Source organism: Penicillium taxi (genome assembly GCF_028828555.1).
Source record: "Penicillium taxi strain IBT 34144 chromosome Unknown utg000001l_segment0_segment0, whole genome shotgun sequence".
Taxonomy (NCBI): Eukaryota; Fungi; Ascomycota; class Eurotiomycetes; order Eurotiales; family Aspergillaceae; genus Penicillium; species Penicillium taxi.
Genome location: NW_026643203.1, coordinates 5133242 through 5151648, shown reverse-complemented (window position 1 = coordinate 5151648; position 18407 = coordinate 5133242). Strand labels below are relative to the sequence as shown.

General features: G+C 47.2%; 7 protein-coding genes across 7 annotated transcripts; 3 read left to right on the top strand and 4 right to left on the bottom strand.

The window, feature by feature from the left end:
- Nucleotides 1-486: 486 nt before the first annotated feature.
- Nucleotides 487-1930, top strand: N7495_001863 (uncharacterized protein; the record flags this gene model as incomplete). The annotated part of the gene is made up of 4 exons (XM_057204533.1): nucleotides 487-681; nucleotides 749-774; nucleotides 846-862; nucleotides 921-1930. The coding sequence occupies 4 exons, from the start codon at nucleotides 487-489 to the stop codon at nucleotides 1928-1930; spliced, it is 1248 nt and encodes a 415-aa protein (XP_057068606.1).
- A 236-nt stretch (nucleotides 1931-2166) lies between these two features.
- On the bottom strand, nucleotides 2167-4686 carry N7495_001862 (dynamin-related GTPase DNM1; the record flags this gene model as incomplete). Its single annotated transcript, XM_057204532.1, has 3 exons — nucleotides 2167-2481; nucleotides 2546-4513; nucleotides 4588-4686. The coding sequence occupies 3 exons, from the start codon at nucleotides 4684-4686 to the stop codon at nucleotides 2167-2169; spliced, it is 2382 nt and encodes a 793-aa protein (XP_057068605.1).
- A 396-nt stretch (nucleotides 4687-5082) lies between these two features.
- Nucleotides 5083-7617, bottom strand: N7495_001861 (putative actin binding protein; the record flags this gene model as incomplete). Its single annotated transcript, XM_057204531.1, has 4 exons — nucleotides 5083-5169; nucleotides 5243-7102; nucleotides 7175-7362; nucleotides 7422-7617. The coding sequence occupies 4 exons, from the start codon at nucleotides 7615-7617 to the stop codon at nucleotides 5083-5085; spliced, it is 2331 nt and encodes a 776-aa protein (XP_057068604.1).
- A 907-nt stretch (nucleotides 7618-8524) lies between these two features.
- Nucleotides 8525-11041, top strand: N7495_001860 (uncharacterized protein; the record flags this gene model as incomplete). Its single annotated transcript, XM_057204530.1, has 1 exon — nucleotides 8525-11041. One exon carries the CDS (start codon nucleotides 8525-8527, stop codon nucleotides 11039-11041), a length of 2517 nt encoding a protein of 838 aa, XP_057068603.1.
- A 505-nt stretch (nucleotides 11042-11546) lies between these two features.
- N7495_001859 (uncharacterized protein) lies at nucleotides 11547-13292 on the bottom strand (the record flags this gene model as incomplete). Its single annotated transcript, XM_057204529.1, has 1 exon — nucleotides 11547-13292. The coding sequence occupies one exon, from the start codon at nucleotides 13290-13292 to the stop codon at nucleotides 11547-11549; it is 1746 nt and encodes a 581-aa protein (XP_057068602.1).
- A 410-nt stretch (nucleotides 13293-13702) lies between these two features.
- Nucleotides 13703-14499, top strand: N7495_001858 (GPALPP motifs-containing protein 1; the record flags this gene model as incomplete). Its single annotated transcript, XM_057204528.1, has 2 exons — nucleotides 13703-14224; nucleotides 14302-14499. The coding sequence occupies 2 exons, from the start codon at nucleotides 13703-13705 to the stop codon at nucleotides 14497-14499; spliced, it is 720 nt and encodes a 239-aa protein (XP_057068601.1).
- A 1028-nt stretch (nucleotides 14500-15527) lies between these two features.
- N7495_001857 (uncharacterized protein) lies at nucleotides 15528-17870 on the bottom strand (the record flags this gene model as incomplete). The annotated part of the gene is made up of 6 exons (XM_057204527.1): nucleotides 15528-15647; nucleotides 15699-15805; nucleotides 15866-15923; nucleotides 16003-16209; nucleotides 16289-16575; nucleotides 17663-17870. 6 exons carry the CDS (start codon nucleotides 17868-17870, stop codon nucleotides 15528-15530), a joined length of 987 nt encoding a protein of 328 aa, XP_057068600.1.
- Between the last annotated feature and the right edge of the window lie 537 nt (nucleotides 17871-18407).

Sequence of the window (18407 nt, the reverse complement as noted above, 5' to 3'; positions counted from 1 at the left end):
GACGTGGTAGGCATTTTTCAAGGGTACCAAAGAGTCCCGAATAGTTGAGGATAGCCAGGTGTTCTGCTAGTATAGCTTCGTAAACGGGAAAGAGATCGAGCTTAGCCTTAATTTCATTCGATTCTTCCATTGTTGGACGTCCTCGTAAGTCTTGCCTTATCCATTTCTTCTCAGCTTTCGAACAGGTTCGAGTTTACCCAGATGTCTTCAACCGAGCCACAAACAGTTTGACTAGCTGCAATCTTCTCTAGACGGTCAAGGCTTTCACGTGTGAGAAGAATTGAGATTTTTTTTGAAATAGCGCGCTGTTATAGGCTTCCAGTGTTTTGCCGTATATTTGGTGGCAAGTGATTTTGAGCGCGCCCCAATCTTTTGCTAGTAACTCCGTATCTCCGCACGGAATGATCCGACCCGTCGATCTTATCAAACCTGATCTTGACCACCATCCCTCTCTTGTCTCCACAACATCCCATTGAACCCCACAGAATGATCAATGACAGTGATGGTTCCAATCGGAATTCTGAAAAACATGTCATTCGCCCTGTGAGCCCTGTCAGATCTGAAGATAGCCCCCAATTGAAGGACATTGGTATCGTGAAAGCCGTTGCCTATGCAGCGTTACCATCCTGGGTCAATGTGGTCTTGATGATCTCGCTCATATTTGGGGGTTGCTGTGCAAATGTGAGTTCGATTTTGGATTATTGGACTGAATTGTATGAAATAATGGACTGACACTGTTTACGCGCAGGTCTTTGCCCTAGAAGCCATCATCAAGTTAGTTGCCCACCTTTCGCACATTAACAGAAATTAAAGGTCAAGGAATTAAACTAATACTGCCATTGTAGAGAACAACCAACATTTGGTAAACATACCGACAATCAACTCTTCTTCCTAATATCCTAATTTTGTTGCCAACGCAGGTCCCTTGATCACCTTCGCTCAGTTCGTTCTATGCAGCATCTTTACCCTACCACACTTTTTCTCCCTCTCCGCCGGACCACGAGCTCTATTTCTAAGTGGTCGAGTGATACCATTACAGTCATGGATAATATATACAGCACTATTCCTAGCGATCAACATGTTGAACAATTGGGCCTTTGCATATAAGATTTCTGTACCACTTCATATCATTCTGCGATCTGGTGGTCCTGTGGCATCTATGGTGGTTGGATATGTCTTCAATAGCCAACGATATTCAAAGGGTCAAATTGTGGCTATTGTCATGTTGACTGTGGGCGTGGTGGCTGCTGCATTAGCTGACGCGCAAACCAAGGGCCAATCCATGGGAATGGAGTCGGGAAAAGATACTGATATAATGACCACTGTCACAGGATTTACTATTCTTGCGCTGGCTACGGTCTTATCATCATTTCAGGGAATATATGCGGACCGTCTGTACGCGACCTATGGACGAGGTCACTGGAAAGAGGCCCTCTTCTACTCGCACACACTATCATTGCCGATGTTCCTGGCCAGCTACTCTCAGCTATCATCCCAATGGCAAGCTGTATCATCGACACCCTCGTTGCTCTCCCAATTGCCCGACTTCAACGCTACTTCATCCTCTGGCATCTCCTCTAGTACATTGAGCAACACGGCACTATCTATACTGTCTATGGGGCAAAAGTACACGCCATTGGCTTTGCTCGCCTGTATTCCCACTCAGGTCGCCTATTTGATCATGAATGCACTCACCCAATACCTGTGCATCAGGGGCGTGCATCTTTTATCGGCCAAATCGTCTTCTTTGACGGTGACGGTTGTTCTGAATATTAGAAAACTGGTCTCGTTGTTGCTTTCCATCTATTTGTTTGGAAACCATCTTGCATCTGGAATTCTCATCGGGGCATTATTGGTATTTATCGGTGGTGGCCTTTATGGCTTTGAAGGAGCGCGACGAAGGAAAACTATCACAAAGAAAACTCAGTAATGATATCCCTATCACCATCGATCTATCTAATGATCGTATATGATCTTGAGAGAAATTGATCACAGTTGAAGAGAGGAAGGAGGACCATCATGTTGAAGTTAAGAGAGACATAAAAATAGACATAACACGAGCATGTGCATTCAGCTCTCGGTAATTGTACATCGACGTAATACAGAAGGTAAACCAACATCCCATATTCAAACAAGTTGCGCGTTCCCCAAACGCCCGATCTGAATCTATAACACCTCACCGACGATCTTGGCGGCCTCTTTGTATGTATCCAAAAGTCGTTCGCACTTCTCCCGCTCCGCCTTAATACCATCATCTTCGTATAGCAGCTCACCAAAAAGGTCTTCCTTGTAGAGTTCACTGACAAGGCGATTTTGTACAACATCCTTGCTGTGGTTGACGAGCAAGTGCATGATCGCCTTAGGAACCTGGTCGGCAATGGTCTCACGAACGATCTGAAAGTATGAAGAGATTAGGCGGCGGATCAGCTCAGTCTCCAGCACTTCCCGCTCGGTTAGAGTGGGCTCTGCGTTGTCATGGGGCTACCGAGGATGAATTAGTCCAAAAATAAGTGAAAAAAGGGAATAACGTAGATAGAACACTTACAAACGCAGCAGACTCCCCTCCATACTCAGAAGGAAGTGTAAAATCTTCCGGGGGCAAGACAGGCGACCGGACCTCAGCCCGGCGAATGCTCTGGCTGATGCTCCTCTCCTGATTATGGCCAGAAGATCGGCTCATTGCAGGCTGGGGCGGTGCAGCTGGATTCTGCATGCCTTCCTTTCCAAAGAAATAGTTCAGGAATGAATCCCGCGCGGTATGCGATCCACCGAATCCTGCAGGGTGAGTTGTGCCATTCAGCGTTGCAGTAATACCATTCTCCGAGTTGCGGCTCACATGAGGTGACATGCTGCGCGCACCCTTTGAAGACTGGCTTCTGGTTGGGAGATTCTGTGATTTGGATTCATTTTGTGTCTCCTCATCTTCAGCTGTGCCGTTCGCCGCTCCGAGCTCCTTCATTCGTCGCTTTTCTCGCTTTCTCTTTTCCTCGGCCAGAATGACCTTTCGTTCCTCCTCCTGTCTGTTCTGAATAATAGAGGACATGGCGGCCGCGGCCCCAGGAAAGTTGGGGTGGTTGGTGTTGATATACGCTCTCTGTATAGAAATCAGAGACTCGACGTAGCCAGAGCAAGGGCCGAGACGTTCACGGAGAAGGTCCGATACGACCTCAATCAGCTTGCCTTGAAGGCGAGGAAAGCGCAAAAGTTCCTGGGAGCCACAAGTATGGCAGATCTTGATAAGTTCCTCGTAAACCAACTCCACACACCTTTGGGCTGGAGACTCCAGCAGCTTGATCTGTGGTTTGACCAACAGATCAAACGCCAGCTCTGGAACGAAAAGACTAGGACGAGGACCGGTTGAGTTACGAATCGCCGTTCTGATGTCAGAAATGGTCAAGTTGTGTGTAGGATCAATGGTCTCCAGGGAATTGCCGAACACATCGTTGAAGATGTAGTAAATACGTGCTCCACCACATAGTTCCTTGGTTGAGATTTCTGAAGAGGTTCCGTCGATGGACGATATAAAGGACGAGGCAAACCGAGTCATCAGCTGTAGAATCAGAGATCCCCGATGCTCCTTGCCACTAAACTGCTTATTTCCGTAACTAGCCAGTTCCTGTTGAGTCTGGCCCATCAGGGTGTTCAGGCGTGCTTTGATATCAGGCAATCGGTCCCGAATATGAGACATCAGGGTCGTGTTCAAGGTTTTAGCAAGGTATTGTGTTCCACACCTATTGGCCATATTTCGATACGCAGGGTGATGACGGAAGAAATCAGCCTCAGCACTGAGGGCTTCGGAAAGCGCCTTTCCAGACTGGATGTCCTGTTGAGACCGGTTGACCACTCCAATAAATCCCAACTTCAATGGATAAACACGGCCGGACAAGATGTCCATGGCATTAGTGCCATGGTCCATGAGATCTAGTTTAGTGAGGACTCCGATCGTTCGTCGACCCATGGCGTCCACTTGTCGAGCCAACTTCAATGCCTCCGAGTTGACCAGGTCCACATTGGCTGGAGAGACGGCCAGAATGATACTGTTGGGTTTCGCGATGTATTCCAAAATCAGGGTGCGGGTTTGCTTCTCAATATCAGACGGTTGGTCTCCAATCGGCACTTTAGTCAAGCCAGGTAAGTCAACCAGGGTCAAATTCAGGACATGAGGAGAGAAAATCTTGAGGTTGATTGGTTGACGATTGATGCCCTTGTTGCTACCAGCGATTCGTGCTGTCTCTGCTTCAATTTCCTGCTTCACCATTGCAAAATCGTCAAACTTGCGGCCAGGCTGGTGGTGGAATTCAGCCCATTCATTTTGGCCTGCTACGCTGGCTGCCGTATGCGGCACATGAACCTCGTCATGTTCGGGCCTATCATGACGATCGCTCGGGATATTGATCAGTTGAAGGATCAGAGGGCGTCTGGTAACGATTCCGCTGCCTCGAGGAAGAAAGTCTCGCCCGACGATGTTCTCTAGGACTGATGATTTACCGGAAGATTGGGAGCCGACGACAACCTGGCAATGCGTTAGTTCATAGTGATATTAACTAGATTTTGGCATGTAAAGAGCTACTCTTCACAATCACTCACAATCTGAGGTAGGTCGAGAGAATCATTGCCAATGGTATTAAAAACCAAATCCTGGAGCTTGTTCACAGTCACGAGCAGATCCTCGCCTAGGGATGCCATGATGAGAGGGGATCACTGGAGTTTGAAGTAGTAACAAAGGATGATCCAAATTTATGGGTCAGATAGGACTGCCCTTCAAGGTGAATGGGGAGAGTAGCGTGATAGAGATCCCTCGTTCTTCGGACTGCATGGAATGGCAGCTCGGGGCTTTGATGTTTATCAGTCCGGCTTTTTGGAGGCACGTGATTCACTGTATTATCTAATATACCATATGACGTCTTTCAAATCCATTTCCATTTAACTACTGAGAAGATAAGGACACAATTATATTTTCAGGGATTCGCATTCTTCTATCTGCATAACGTTCAATAGTTTGGGATTGGAAATTGGAGATGAAGGAGAAGGGGAGGGAATTACTAGTAGTATTTACACACGCAACTCGAATTGATTCAGTCCTCACTGATTCAGCTCCACGTAGTTCGCAGGGAACAGTCCTCGGGCTCCGTTGTACTCCCCAAGCCACCAATCATCGTCAGGGAATTCCTATAGGTGAATCATTAGTATGAGAAGTAACAATAGTTGGACAGGAATGAAAGGTCAGAGGGTTGAGACATACCACGTTCTCAATTATGGCGTCCTCGGGGAAGCTAAGCTCATTGTCCTCTGCAGCTTCATAATCGTAGATTGCTTTGGCTGTCGGTCCCTGAGAACCTGCTGAAGAATGGACTGGAGCCACCTCAGGCTCAGGCTCGGGCTCGGGGATGTGTTCAGGCTCGGGCTCCGCAATAGGCTCTTGAGCATGAGCAGCACCAGCCGCTTCATCTTCGACAATCTCGACATAGTTAGCAGGGAAGAGACCTCGTTCTCCCTGAACATTGACTCCCAGCCACCAATCTTCATCGACCATCTCAATTTCGGTCACATATTCAGTCTCACGGAGATCAATCTCATTATCCTCAGCCTTCTCGTAGTCAAACTGTACTACGGCACGCAGGCCACCTAGAGATTGATCGGCAACGGTGGCTTCCGCTGTAGCACGGCCTAGATCGTGGGTATCATCCTCCAATTCCTTCTCATCCGGAACAACTTCCTGCAAGCTTTGGACAGGCAACGCGGGGGGTGGTGAGTGCTGCTCTTCATGTGCGTCGGCAACTCCACGGCCCACAGGTATGGCAACGCGGATGGGTGAGCTCTCGCGAACCGGAGGAGTAGGGGGAGTTGGGGAGCGTGGTGGTTGCGGCGGCGGTGGAATTGGCAGAGCCTGTTGGGCATCATTACCCACCTCAGGCTCGATAGGTCCAGTTGCGAGTCCCGGAACAGGAACAGGACGGCTGATCTGTGGAAGAGGTGGTGGTGGTGGTGCTTCTGCAGCCACAGGTGAAGGAGGTTCCTGAGAAAATTGGTCACGGACGTCAGCCACGTGCACAGGCTCCGGGGCTTCGACCGCACGGGGGTCGGAAGCCCTGGCATCTGGAACCAGCGGAGTCACCGGTTTGTCCTTGACGGTCTGCACCGTTGCCCATGACTTTCCAGCGTATCCGCTCTTCCACTCTGTCTGGCCACTAGGCTGGCTCTGAAGTGGGCTAGCGGGCACATTGGCTGAAGAAGGGGCTCCGTGTTCTTTGGCCTTGCGTTCCGCCCACAGTTGTGCAGGAGTCTTACCCCCTTGATCAGCGAAGGTTCGGCTGGCACTGCCAACTTGCACGTTTGGAGCGACTGGGCCCGTGCCTGCAGGCAGAGGAGGCTTTGTGCCGGGGAATGATGGACTGGACCCAAATTTGTTCGCAATCTTGGGCTTGGGTAAGTTGGTCAAACGCTCGGCGCTCTGGTTTACTGAGGGTCGCTCTGGCAATGTAGTGCGTTCATTGTGAGGAACCGGGCTCGGGACATCTTCACTAGCCCCTGGTTTCTGTGCGCGAGCGCGAATAGCAGAGATATCCACCTTGCCCACCGGTTCATAGGCTCCCTTCACGATCACCGGGCGATCATCTTTGAGTTGACCAGATTCTGCGGCTTGTTTCCGAATTGCTGCGATGTCCACTTTTCCTATTGGCTGATACGCACCTCGGACGACATCGGCACGGTCTTCAGTGGTGGCAGGAGCCGCCTGCCGGGAAGCTGGGGATTGGTTTTCTGACTTGAGTTGTTGCAAGTTCACTCGGGTTGGTTGATATGCTGGTTTGACCTTTTCGAGCTGAGTTCGGGTGATGGGAGGCGCATCCGGACCCCAGCCATCATCGTCCACATTGGCAGAAGATGGCTTAGAGAGAGGTACGATCGGTTTCGGGCCAATACCACCGGACCGAGTGGGTGTGAACACGGGTTTGCTGGCGACTGGTGGACGAGCAGCGGGCGCCGGTACAGATGTCTGCGATTCGACTGAGTACTTGGCTCCTGACGAGTCCGCGACTTTCTTCACGATGCCCTCGGGAGTCAAGTCACCGTCAGCGCGGGCTGTGATCTGAACATGATATCCCTACAAGAATGTCCAGAGTCAGATGATTGACACTTTGTAGGAAGGATTGATTGAGATAGGGAGGCATCTTACGTGTAGGAACTTAGAAACGGTAGCCAAGTGGCTTGTAAAGTACCCTTTCGTACGTTCTGGTACACCCTCACCACACCAAGCGATGAGAACATTTTTAGGCAAGCCAGTGTTTGGATCGGTGACCTTGACATAGGCGAACTGTACACGTCCTTCGGAAAACTCCTCAATGAGATCAGTTAATTCACCCTCTACTCAGGGAAGTCAGTGATTCTTTCTGATATATGGGGGGTTTGTAGTGATGACGAACCTCCAGAACTTTGAACCTTTAGAACGCTCTCTTTGTTGCCGGCATCTTGCTGGAAAGCATTGACTAGAGGGGTTGAGACGGAAAAGACAGCCCATTGGCCATATGTGGCTGAGCCAGAACTAGGGGCTGCATTTACGACAGCCTGGTAGCTCTTGGATATCGAGGGGCCGTTGGTGGAGAGATTGAGGGAAGCCATTGCTTCGGAATAGTGGGGGAGGATATGAGTAACTGTAAATACATAGAATGAGTTTTCAAATAGGTCTAGACTTTGAGAGTATAGTGAGTATATGTATGTATATACCTTTAAAGGAGAATCACCCTGAATCTGTAGGGGGATATATTGGGGGGGGTTGAAAGTGGGAAAGAGAGGGCGAATCGGGAAGAGCAGAGTTGACGTAAGTTTTGGGGTGCAACCACAACAAACCCCCACATATAAAAAGAGAGCAGATAAAATAACAGATGAAATGGAGAAGGGAAGGGAAGAGAAGGGGGTCAAGATGTAACTACAAAGAACTAATACAGTTAGAGCTAATTAAGTAAATAGGGAGCTAATTGTTGCTATTAGTCAGTTAAGTGGATATTTAACTAGCTAAATATTTATATATTTATGTATATTAATGGTATATAGGAGAATATGAATAACGTCATAGAGCGCAACTATCCTAACTTCAAATATAGAGTACCTATTAAGTACTATATAAGGATTAAATAGTTTATTAGGAATGGGGTTTAACTTACTTTACCCTTAAAGGGATAAGCTCCCCTTTCCTAGTAACTAGGTATTTAACTATAGTACAGTAAAATGTAAAAGTAAAAAGAGGCAGTATTTCCTATGCACGGAGTACTCAGGGTCTGAGTGTATAAATATTTACTAAAGTTGGTGTTAGTATGGTAGAATGTTATCTACTATCTGTTATCTTATCTGTGGTTTTCTCACACCGTTACTGAATGAGGGAATCCTTGCATCTTGAAAATTCTATAGATCAAAAACCTCCCTTGACTTGGATTTCTAGTGCATTTCACCGCCCTTTTCTCTTCCTCTTTCTATTATTGTTTCATCTTTCGTTCCTTCCTGTGGTGCAAGCACTACACTCAGGGAAGTCATGGGATCTTCCGAGTCCGACACGCTCAGTCGCATTCCGAATGCACCTCCTCATAATGAGCCGGACAATGAACTGTTCACCTTGGATTCTGCAGATACTTCTGCAAGTACTCCCTCTGAAGAGATCACAGAGTCAGATGCAAATATCCTGCCTCGAGACCAACAGCAAAAGACAGCGACCTACGATTATGCATACGAGAAGCAATTGAGTCACGCCGAGGCCAAACTCTTCTATCAACACCATCAGTTATCATCGAAGGGTGGTGATAATACGCTGCCTGTTAATCTAGTGCCAACAGGACGTTCAGCGGCGAGTTCATACGAAGAAGGCTCGCCGATGGCCCCCGCACATGCTAGCCCGCGAGACATCAGCCAACCTATGCCCAATGGGTCCATGGTACTCGAGCCAGAATCACAGCTGCCTTCCTCGCCACAATCTGCTCTGAGTGGGTCGTACCATGCGAACATTCAGCCGATTGCGGATAATCCGTCACACACTGGAGGACACTATCTTTCCGGCGCCGAGGGCCCTTATAGTGCCGGTCTAGGAATTGGCCTATCGCATGGTCCCAGTGGGTTTGTACCTGGTGGTGACGCCGTATCTTCGGAATTACAGGCTATCTATCGCAAAATTAAAGACTTGTTGGATAGACGGTCCAAGTACATGGCGCTGTCCCTCCAGAGACCCGGAGATGACCCCAGGGATCAAGCTGGTTGGGAAATTTATCCTCCGCCTCCTGAGCCCGCTTGGGATGATGACAAGGAATTTCAACCTGACAATTCTGGAGGTCCAGCTGATACTACTGGAAAGAGGAGGAAGATGGGCCAAGATATTGGCGAAGACTTCAACTTGGATGAATTGACACCTCTACCAGGAAAGTCTTCCTGGACGTATAGTTTGGATGAAAGCAGTGTCTATCAAGTTTTCGAATCCGATGCCGCCGCTGATCGGAATGAGCCTGCGGTGAAAATTCCCTCCCTGCGAGACTTCTACATGGATCTAGATGCTGTGATTGATGTTTCGACTGAGGGTCCTGCCAAAAGCTTTGCCTTCAAACGTCTTTCCTACTTGGAGGGCAAGTTCCAGCTGTACAGTTTGCTCAATGAATACCAGGAGATTGCCGACAGCAAAAAGGTGCCTCATCGAGACTTCTACAACGTGCGCAAGGTCGACACCCACGTACACCATTCAGCGTGTATGAACCAGAAACATCTGCTGCGCTTCATCAAGAGCAAAATGCGAAAGTCGCCAGATGAAGTGGTCCTATTTCGAGATGGGAAATATCTGACCCTCAAAGAGGTCTTTGAGAGTATCAACTTGACGGCATACGATCTCAGCATTGACACCCTTGATATGCACGCACACACTGATTCTTTCCATCGATTTGATAAATTCAACCTCAAATATAATCCGGTAGGAGAGTCTCGTCTCCGTGAAATCTTTCTGAAGACAGACAACTATATCAAAGGCCTCTACCTCGCGGAAATTACCAAGGAGGTTATTTCCGACCTGGAATCTAGCAAGTATCAAATGGTCGAGTGGCGGATCTCCATCTACGGCCGATCAATCCACGAATGGGACAAGCTGGCCGCTTGGGTCGTGGACAACAAACTGTTCTCTCCTAATGTCCGCTGGCTGATCCAAGTCCCTCGTTTGTACGATGTGTACAAGGCCAGTGGAATGATGGAGAATTTCGAGCAGGTCATTACCAACGTCTGGCAGCCTTTGTTCGAGGTGACCAAAGATCCTTCAAGCCACCCCAAGCTTCACATTTTCCTACAGCGTGTAGTAGGGTTTGATAGTGTTGATGACGAGAGCAAGGCCGAGCGTCGTCTGTACCGGAAATACCCCATTCCACGAGAATGGAACACCAAGCAGAATCCTCCATACAGTTATTGGCTCTACTTCATGTTCGCCAACATCGCCTCTCTGAATACTTGGAGACAGAGTCGTGGATTCAATACTTTCGTCCTACGACCTCACTGCGGCGAAGCGGGTGACCCAGATCATCTTGCCGTGGGTTTCCTCTGCTGCCATAGCATCAACCATGGAATCTTGCTTCGAAAGGTTCCCCTGTTACAATATCTTTACTACCTGGACCAGATTGGTATTGCTATGTCGCCACTCAGCAATAACGCCTTGTTTCTCACTTACGACAAGAATCCTTGCGCCAGCTTTTTCAAGCGTGGACTCAACGTCTCCTTATCCACCGACGACCCTCTTCAATTCGCTTTCACCAAAGAGCCACTTATCGAGGAGTACTCAGTGGCTGCCCAGATCTACAAGTTTAGCGCCGTGGATATGTGCGAACTTGCCAAAAACTCAGTCACTCAAAGTGGCTTCGAAAGTTCGTTGAAGAGACGATGGCTGGGATCAAACAGTAATCTTCCAGGGGTTGCTGGTAACAACGTTGCAAAAAGCAACGTTCCTGATATTCGCGAGGCGTTTCGGCATCAGACTTTGCAGATGGAACTTTCGCTGTTAGTTGATGACTTTCTTGACTCCCTTCATCCCTAGACTGCCGTTCTAATATTTTGAATTGTTTTTCAGTTTCTCGCGTGCTACAGAGACCTCTAGTATCGACGATCGAAACGTTTTAGCCCCGGGATTATTGCACACGGCGACACAAGCGTCTTTGAAATCCGAGAATCACGGTAAGTAGTCAGCAAGTATCGAATATTCATACGTCAAAGCCTGCACAACTGGATTCATTCAGCGTCTAAATGCTCCTCACCCGACATGGAGCTTTCCCAGCCAATTTGGCTCAATTCGTTAGGCCCGGGGATAGTACACATTTTTTTCAAATAGGAAGCCGTGCTCAGTCGTCTTACGACGACCTAAGCCAGAAACCCCAATCAATCAGATGAGACTCCTCTCCATATTATTTCCAAATATTTAGACAGTACTTCAGTAGCCAATCTATATTGAGATGTAACAATTATATATAATCTATCACGCTGCGTATAAAGTTCTAAATACAGAATTTGAAATGGCAAATGGCAAATCGCAAACCATTGAGCCTTTAGATTGCCCAGCTCCCCTTTCGTTCCGGTAAGCCCCAAGATTCCAGGCAAGATTCATCATCTACCATGTTCGGTTGCTGCCGAGCCCATTCCCGAATATAAAGGCGGAGGGCCTCCCACCTCGTGCATGCCACCCCAGTATCACTATCCGGGGCAACAACGTACCCCCGGGCATCGGTATGGAAATCATCCTGTTGAAGTTTTTCAACCGAAAATCCCGAGATCTTGCTGAGTTCATAGTCGTAGTCACGGGCAATGCAGGGATAACCCAGAGAAAGATAGTTATAAATCTGTGTGACAAATTCATCATGGAATTCTTCGGGAACTTTGGAAAGCTTCGGACTAGGAACACACAATGGGCTCAGTAGACCCATCACCTCTCCCTGGACTGGGGTATGGGATTGGGTGGTGTAGTTAGTGATTGATGTTCGATGGTCAGGATCCAATTCCATATCTTCATCTCGTATCATTGGAGTCACGATTCCCGCAAAATTATGTGGCTCTCGTCCCGCGCCCGTTTTGCTGCAAGTGCCCATCCACAGACCAACTCCTTGGTCATTGCCATGAAGATTCGTTGCACACCAAAGACCACAGCAGTCAACACACAGGCTGGCTGATCGGGAACCTATCTCAGCCTTATTTTCGCAGAATGTACCTTCTGGAGACGCGCAACGGGGTAACACGATATCTGCTCCAAGCATTGGCGGACTTGGGCCTAGTGCCTTGGATGCTGCCTTTAAGACTGGGGAGGTCAGATCTGGTTTGCGCGAAATGCCCATCGCTCTGAGTCTCTGCTCTGCCTCTTCCTTGTGCTGGCGCATATATTCAAGCTCCCATGAGAGGTCTGCTGAGGACTCTCTCCGCGATTTCAGATCACGTGGTTGAGTAGAGGCCCAGTCCTCGTCGTCTCGATCTTCCTCAATGGCAAAATGATCCACTGGCTCATATATCTGTTCATTTGGAAAAGCGGCCAGCGTCTGATCCTTGAGTTGCTCCTGCTCTGATCGAACGGCAAGAGAGAGCATGTAGTCTGAAAACTCCCCATCAAAGCTTCCTCCAAAAGATTGCTCAGTCGTGGGGAGAGCGTGGGAGGACTTCGGGGGAGATGAAGAGGATGATGGAGATCTCGAGGGGCTCCTGGAGCCACTGCTGTTTGATGATGGGATTGAAGGGAGCTCTGGAATACGGAAAGAATGTCGCCGCGTCTCTTGTCGGCGAATGAGGTTCGCGTAAGAAAACTTTGATTCAGACGAACCAAATGAACTCTCCCGATGAATGTGAAGATTTAAACGCGCCACGATCGAATGATTAGACTGTAAAGTAGCATGCTTCGCGGGGGGTGTTTGCATTTCCTGTCGCTGTTGCGGCTTCAGTGACCCTGTGACGGTGCGATGATCTGTTTCGATCAACTCGGGTTTAAATCTCCTTAGTCCCCGATGGCTGGTAGTAGTTGTTTCAATCGGCTGGGGCAAAAAACGCCGCGGTTGATTACTCTCTGGGAGAGTTTCGTTCTGCGAAACATCAAATGCCTGATCCTGATGGTCTCGGATATTGTTATCGTCGGAAGGAAGATGTCGCTTGTGAGAGCTCCGAGTAGAATTCTCGACTGGCTGAATGAGGAAACGCCGAGGGCGCTGAGGGGATGAATCAGGTCTTTGTTGATCATGCTCTTGCTCTTGCTCTTGCTCTTGCTCTTCTCCTTTGTCTGTTAATTCCTTCCATGGTGCCTCTTCAGAAGAGCCCATTTTCAAATAAACACAGTGTAGAACTGAATGTGCAACATTCATAAATATATACCATGCTCTCTAGAATAATATGGTAATGAATCAAATAAGGAAGGGCATCGACTCAGGGCCGGTTCTGCCCGATTAACGCACACTGATTCCTCATGAAGATCGGGAGGAATAGGATAGGGCTGAGAAACAAGAGCTGTTCAGATCGTACGATAGGGGGAACGCAAGAAAGCAAGAAAGACGCAAGAAGACTCGGTCAAAAAAGGTCAGTAGTGCAGTTAGTAGCTTAATAGGGGTGGTGTTGTCCAGTGGGGCAAAGCCGAGAAAGGAGGGAACTTATCTTTCATGACATCAGCAGATTAACTTCAGATAAGATTTTCAACCTTCAACCCTTAACCTCCATCAATCCTCCAATACTCAATATGCCTGACATTCATGAAAAGCGCAAACTTGATTCAGATGATGAACAACCTGTCAAGCGGCGGGTGATAGGGCCTTCACTCCCTCCAGAAGCATCAGCAGCTGGATCTGATAGTGACAGTGACGAAGATGATTTTGGGCCTAGTTTACCTCCTCCACCTGGACAAGCTTCGTCTATTTCACAAGAGCAATCTCAGGCTTTAGAATCAGCGGCGGTGCCCCAGCAGATTGAAAATTCGCGTGATGATTGGATGCTTCATCCACCAGAGCAAAGTGACTGGGCCTCCAAGATTGACCCAACTCAGTTACGAAATCGGAAATTTCAAACTGGCAAGTCTGCGCGCTCATCCACTTCCAAACAAATCGATTCATCTTGGGTAGAATCTCCAGAAGAGAGAATACGACGGCTTGAGGACCAGGTAATGGGTGTTGGTAATGCCAAAGACCACATCAATAAAGTTGATTCTTCCAGCACCAAGGCAGCCCACATCAAAGCTATGGAGGGAATGATCAAAAAATTCAATGTAAGTCAGGCTAAAATTTTGTGGGTTCATTCACAGTTGGGAGGTCACTTGCTAATATATCCAATCCTCGCTAATAGAATCAAAAGGAGAAGAAGAATGGCCAACTAGAAAAGCCCGAAAAGGCTACTAAGGAAGAGGATGATCCAAGTGCACGCGCCTTTGATCGTGAAAAAGATATGGCAATATCATCCAAGATCTCTAATGCACAGCGCCGCGATATGGTGAATCGAGCCAGTGGATATAGTTCGCGGTTTACCAAGGGTGATTTTTTGTAGTGGTCGCCTCATCGCTTAGTGTGAACATAACCATTGAATATTTCAGGCAAAGGAATAGTGCACCTGTTACGTTTTATCCGGCAGGATTGAAAACACAGGGTTGTCGCTCTTGTTATGCCCAATGGAGCCGAGTGGAACACATCACGAGACATTTCTCATATGAGATTTCACCTTCACAGATTTACCAAACCTGAGGAAGTGCTTCCGCTTTGCATCATTGATGATAGAACAGACTTATTTGGAATTCTGAAAGCTTCCAATATGAGTGTTCTTACGATTTCTCTGCCACCACATAGCCAGCCACTATTTTCTCGGCTAGTAGAGGATGAAGCCACGAACCTACGCATGTATCAATATGGATTTAAGGTCATTCTCTATACAACCCTGGCTGGCAGCGCAGACACGGAAGGCCTTGAATATAAAATCTACAAGCCGTTGTGACGTGAAGACGTTTCATGCGCAAACAGCAGCATCCGTCTGGGCTTAAGTAGAGACTATTGCGGGATGATCAGAATGATACGTTTCATGCAGCCTTGGTTAAGTGGGATATACGAGTCCACCATGCATCGTAAAGCAAATATGACGGCCGAATTACAGATAACCGCGGGAGTAAGGTTTGTTAGTATTATTATATCACGTACGATCTCCATTGTTACGTGCCGTATACTTGGGGTCCTGTTCCAGTGAAGTCAAAAGACAGCAGAGAAAAAACCTCTTTTATAGCGACTTCCACGTGAATTGGCATTCCATCGTCCATATAGTCGACAGCAGATATTTTGTTCGCGGAAAGCTTCGAATCTTGGATTTATATTTAGAAAACATGTTGTTCTGTCTACAGCCAACAAAAGAGGTACATAGGTAAGACATACCTGCACGGGGGCCATTGAATATTCTCTGATTAGCTGTCGGACCAGCCGGATACCACAAGTGTTGGCGTCAATTTGGGCTTTAATGTCGTTGACATTATCCTGGAAACACCTCGAGCCACTCAAGCCCGAGTTTATGCGGGCTCATCACAGAGGATTCACTTAATATCTTTTTATCAAACTTGCCATCCCTCTCATAAAGAGGAATGAATCAAATACACGTCCTTCTTCAGATGAGCGCTTAGAGGATGGGGGTATAGAGCTCGGAAGAACTTCGCCAACCTAAAGAGATAAGTCTGGGTTATATGATATAAATCGGAAGGCGAAACTCACGTCGGCATGATGACCACGCGATGCTGTCCAAAAGATGATCTGTTTGACTTCTGAATCAAAGACAGGTGCGATGAGGGTTAAGTCTGGGAGATGGACACCGCCATATTCTGAATAAAAGCAGTACGAGCATTTGGATCTTTAAACTAGAGCAATACAATATCACGTACCTGGAGAATTTGAAAGCAGCACATCGCCATCCTGCAATCTGCCCTCCCATTGCTCAATCTAAAACTCCACGGCAAATCCCTATATAAACTGTGAACTTCAGCTAGACTGGGTATTAGGGTGAATATCAGTTACCTACCATGGATCCAATCATATCTGTAACATAGAGTGCATTATTGACGAGATCCCCTCCAGAGGAGAATATAGCACAGCTGAAATTCAAACGCTCTTTAATATTTGCACTCACGCTAACCTTCTGCAAAACACGTCTCATCTCTGCCACACCGTAAAATCGATGGCGGAAGACAGAGAGCTGGACAGGATCAATGACAGTGGCACTGATCAGCTTATTATCTCTGACAAAATCCAATCAATAACAAGAGATCATTGGCAGTGGTCGCAGAGCAACAAGGGCTTAGGATTACAGTTTGCGTCTTGTCGACCATTAACGCCAGGCCCTTAACAGTGTTATTCTGGGACAGAAAGCCTAGTAGATAGACATGAATGTCAACCCAGCCAAGAGACTTGAAGTAAACAGACTTCTTAGTAGTGCCAAGAGACTTGAAGTAAACAGACTTCTTAGTAGTGGGAGTCGGCGCAGCAACCTCTTCATGAAGCTTATTCGAACCCTGCAATTGAGATGGTGCTTCGTTGTCGAAGCTGCTTTGTCCAATAGCCCGTACACGGATATCATCCACAAATATCCTGCGATCTGGGTTGAAGAATTGTTAATGGTGGGCATCGATAAATCTTTGCCTCACACCTTCGTTTTCGGTTACGGATATCATCATGGCAGTAAAGTGGCCTCGTCCTCCAGTAAGCTAGCGAATGGGGGTCACACATGGCCGAGTTGGCGACTTGCAGGAATCTGTGACATTTTGTATTTGTGAAAGGCAGACAAATATACTCGATTCTGGGAACTTACCCATCCGCCACTTCAGCCCATGTCATTAATTGACCAGTATCACAGTTGGTCATATCAGTTAGTTCTTGGAACTTGGTCAACACAATCTTCCAATCCAAAGGCTCATTTTCGTTTAGTCTTTGGACTAAACGAAAGTTTTCTAGAATCAATCATCCCAGAGCCAAGTTTGTATCAGTTACTATCAAAGGACCGCCTTTCCTATAACAATCTGGACCTAGGTCTGACGAGGCATTTTTCGGACCAACGACCATCAACGCATCTTTCCATGCAAGAATACTTCACCGCCAGCGGTGATCGTATTCACATTGAGCTTGAGAGCCTGAATTGTAATGCCTTCTGTTGTCTCAAAAATGTGATGGAATTGGCTATCATATCTTGACACATTAACACTCGTCCCTCTCGTATCATATCTAACAAGGGACCCTTGGACTTCTTGTCATATGTAAAACCGCCAGCTGGACCAGGCTATTAAAAACTGACGAGCACAAGTCTATTAATATATAGACTACGGAATATAATTTACCATTATGTCATGCAATCCGGAAAGTTTGAAGGCAGGTATCAACGCACCATCGGATTGCATGAATTCCAGCTAAGTATGACTATTTTCAAAGCTAGGGAAGTCGGCATCAAACTGCGAGATATATTTTTAATCGTCGGGGCCAGGTAACAGTCAATAATGATATAGCTACCCCGTGGGACAGTCTTTGGTCGCTGTGACACTTGAATATATGGGTAAATCCAATTTCCTTCGCTAATTCCTGAATCTGGAGCTCATGACCCGAGAAAGCGATGTTCATAGATTTTCTGCAGGTATTGAAAGTATTTTCAGCATCCAATGCTTTGATGATGTGCACATTCTCTCCTGATGTACCCACTACAGCATTGAGTGGTAGAGAATCTGTGCACCTCTCCAGTACCACATGCTCATCGACTTCAAACACATCGGAGTACAAGGATTGTAGCCGTCGAATAGCTAGATTAAACATGAAAGGTCCGGATTGATTAGCGACCTTGAGGAAATCTTTGAATCCAGCCTTGACGAGGAATGCGGTAATTTTGTCCTTGCATTTGCAAGGCATTCTTTGTGACTGTCATTCCCATTCAAATCTATTTTGATAAATGTCAATGTCGCACTTAGCATGGACAGACGAAAAGTCCCATATCAACATCTTTAAGGTCTAGTTGAGCACCCCAAGGATTCTTTTCGTCATAGAACTTTTCATAACTGTCTAATTGCTTCTGCAGGGACATCTGAATAGTTTTTGTGTCTACGAAGAGGATTTCGACCACATTATCCTCTTGACCAGTGACTTTGCAGACACAGTCCGCCACCCCTATGTATCGAACAGTCAGCATGAGCTCCCCAAGGTCCACAAGGATCTATTACTGACCGATTGTGGTAATCCATATTAGGCATAGTGAAGAAACTGGGGCTTAATGATATCATCTTCGTTGCTTTAAATTTCAAAAGCATGTCTACTTCGTACAACCCATCGGTCCAATATTTAATGATCATACCATATAGGCATGTCTATTACCTACACAGAGGATCCGAGCGATAAAGCTCTCGATTGAGATTATCAGTGGAGGGGGTGGACAGTGGAGTAGTGAGGGGA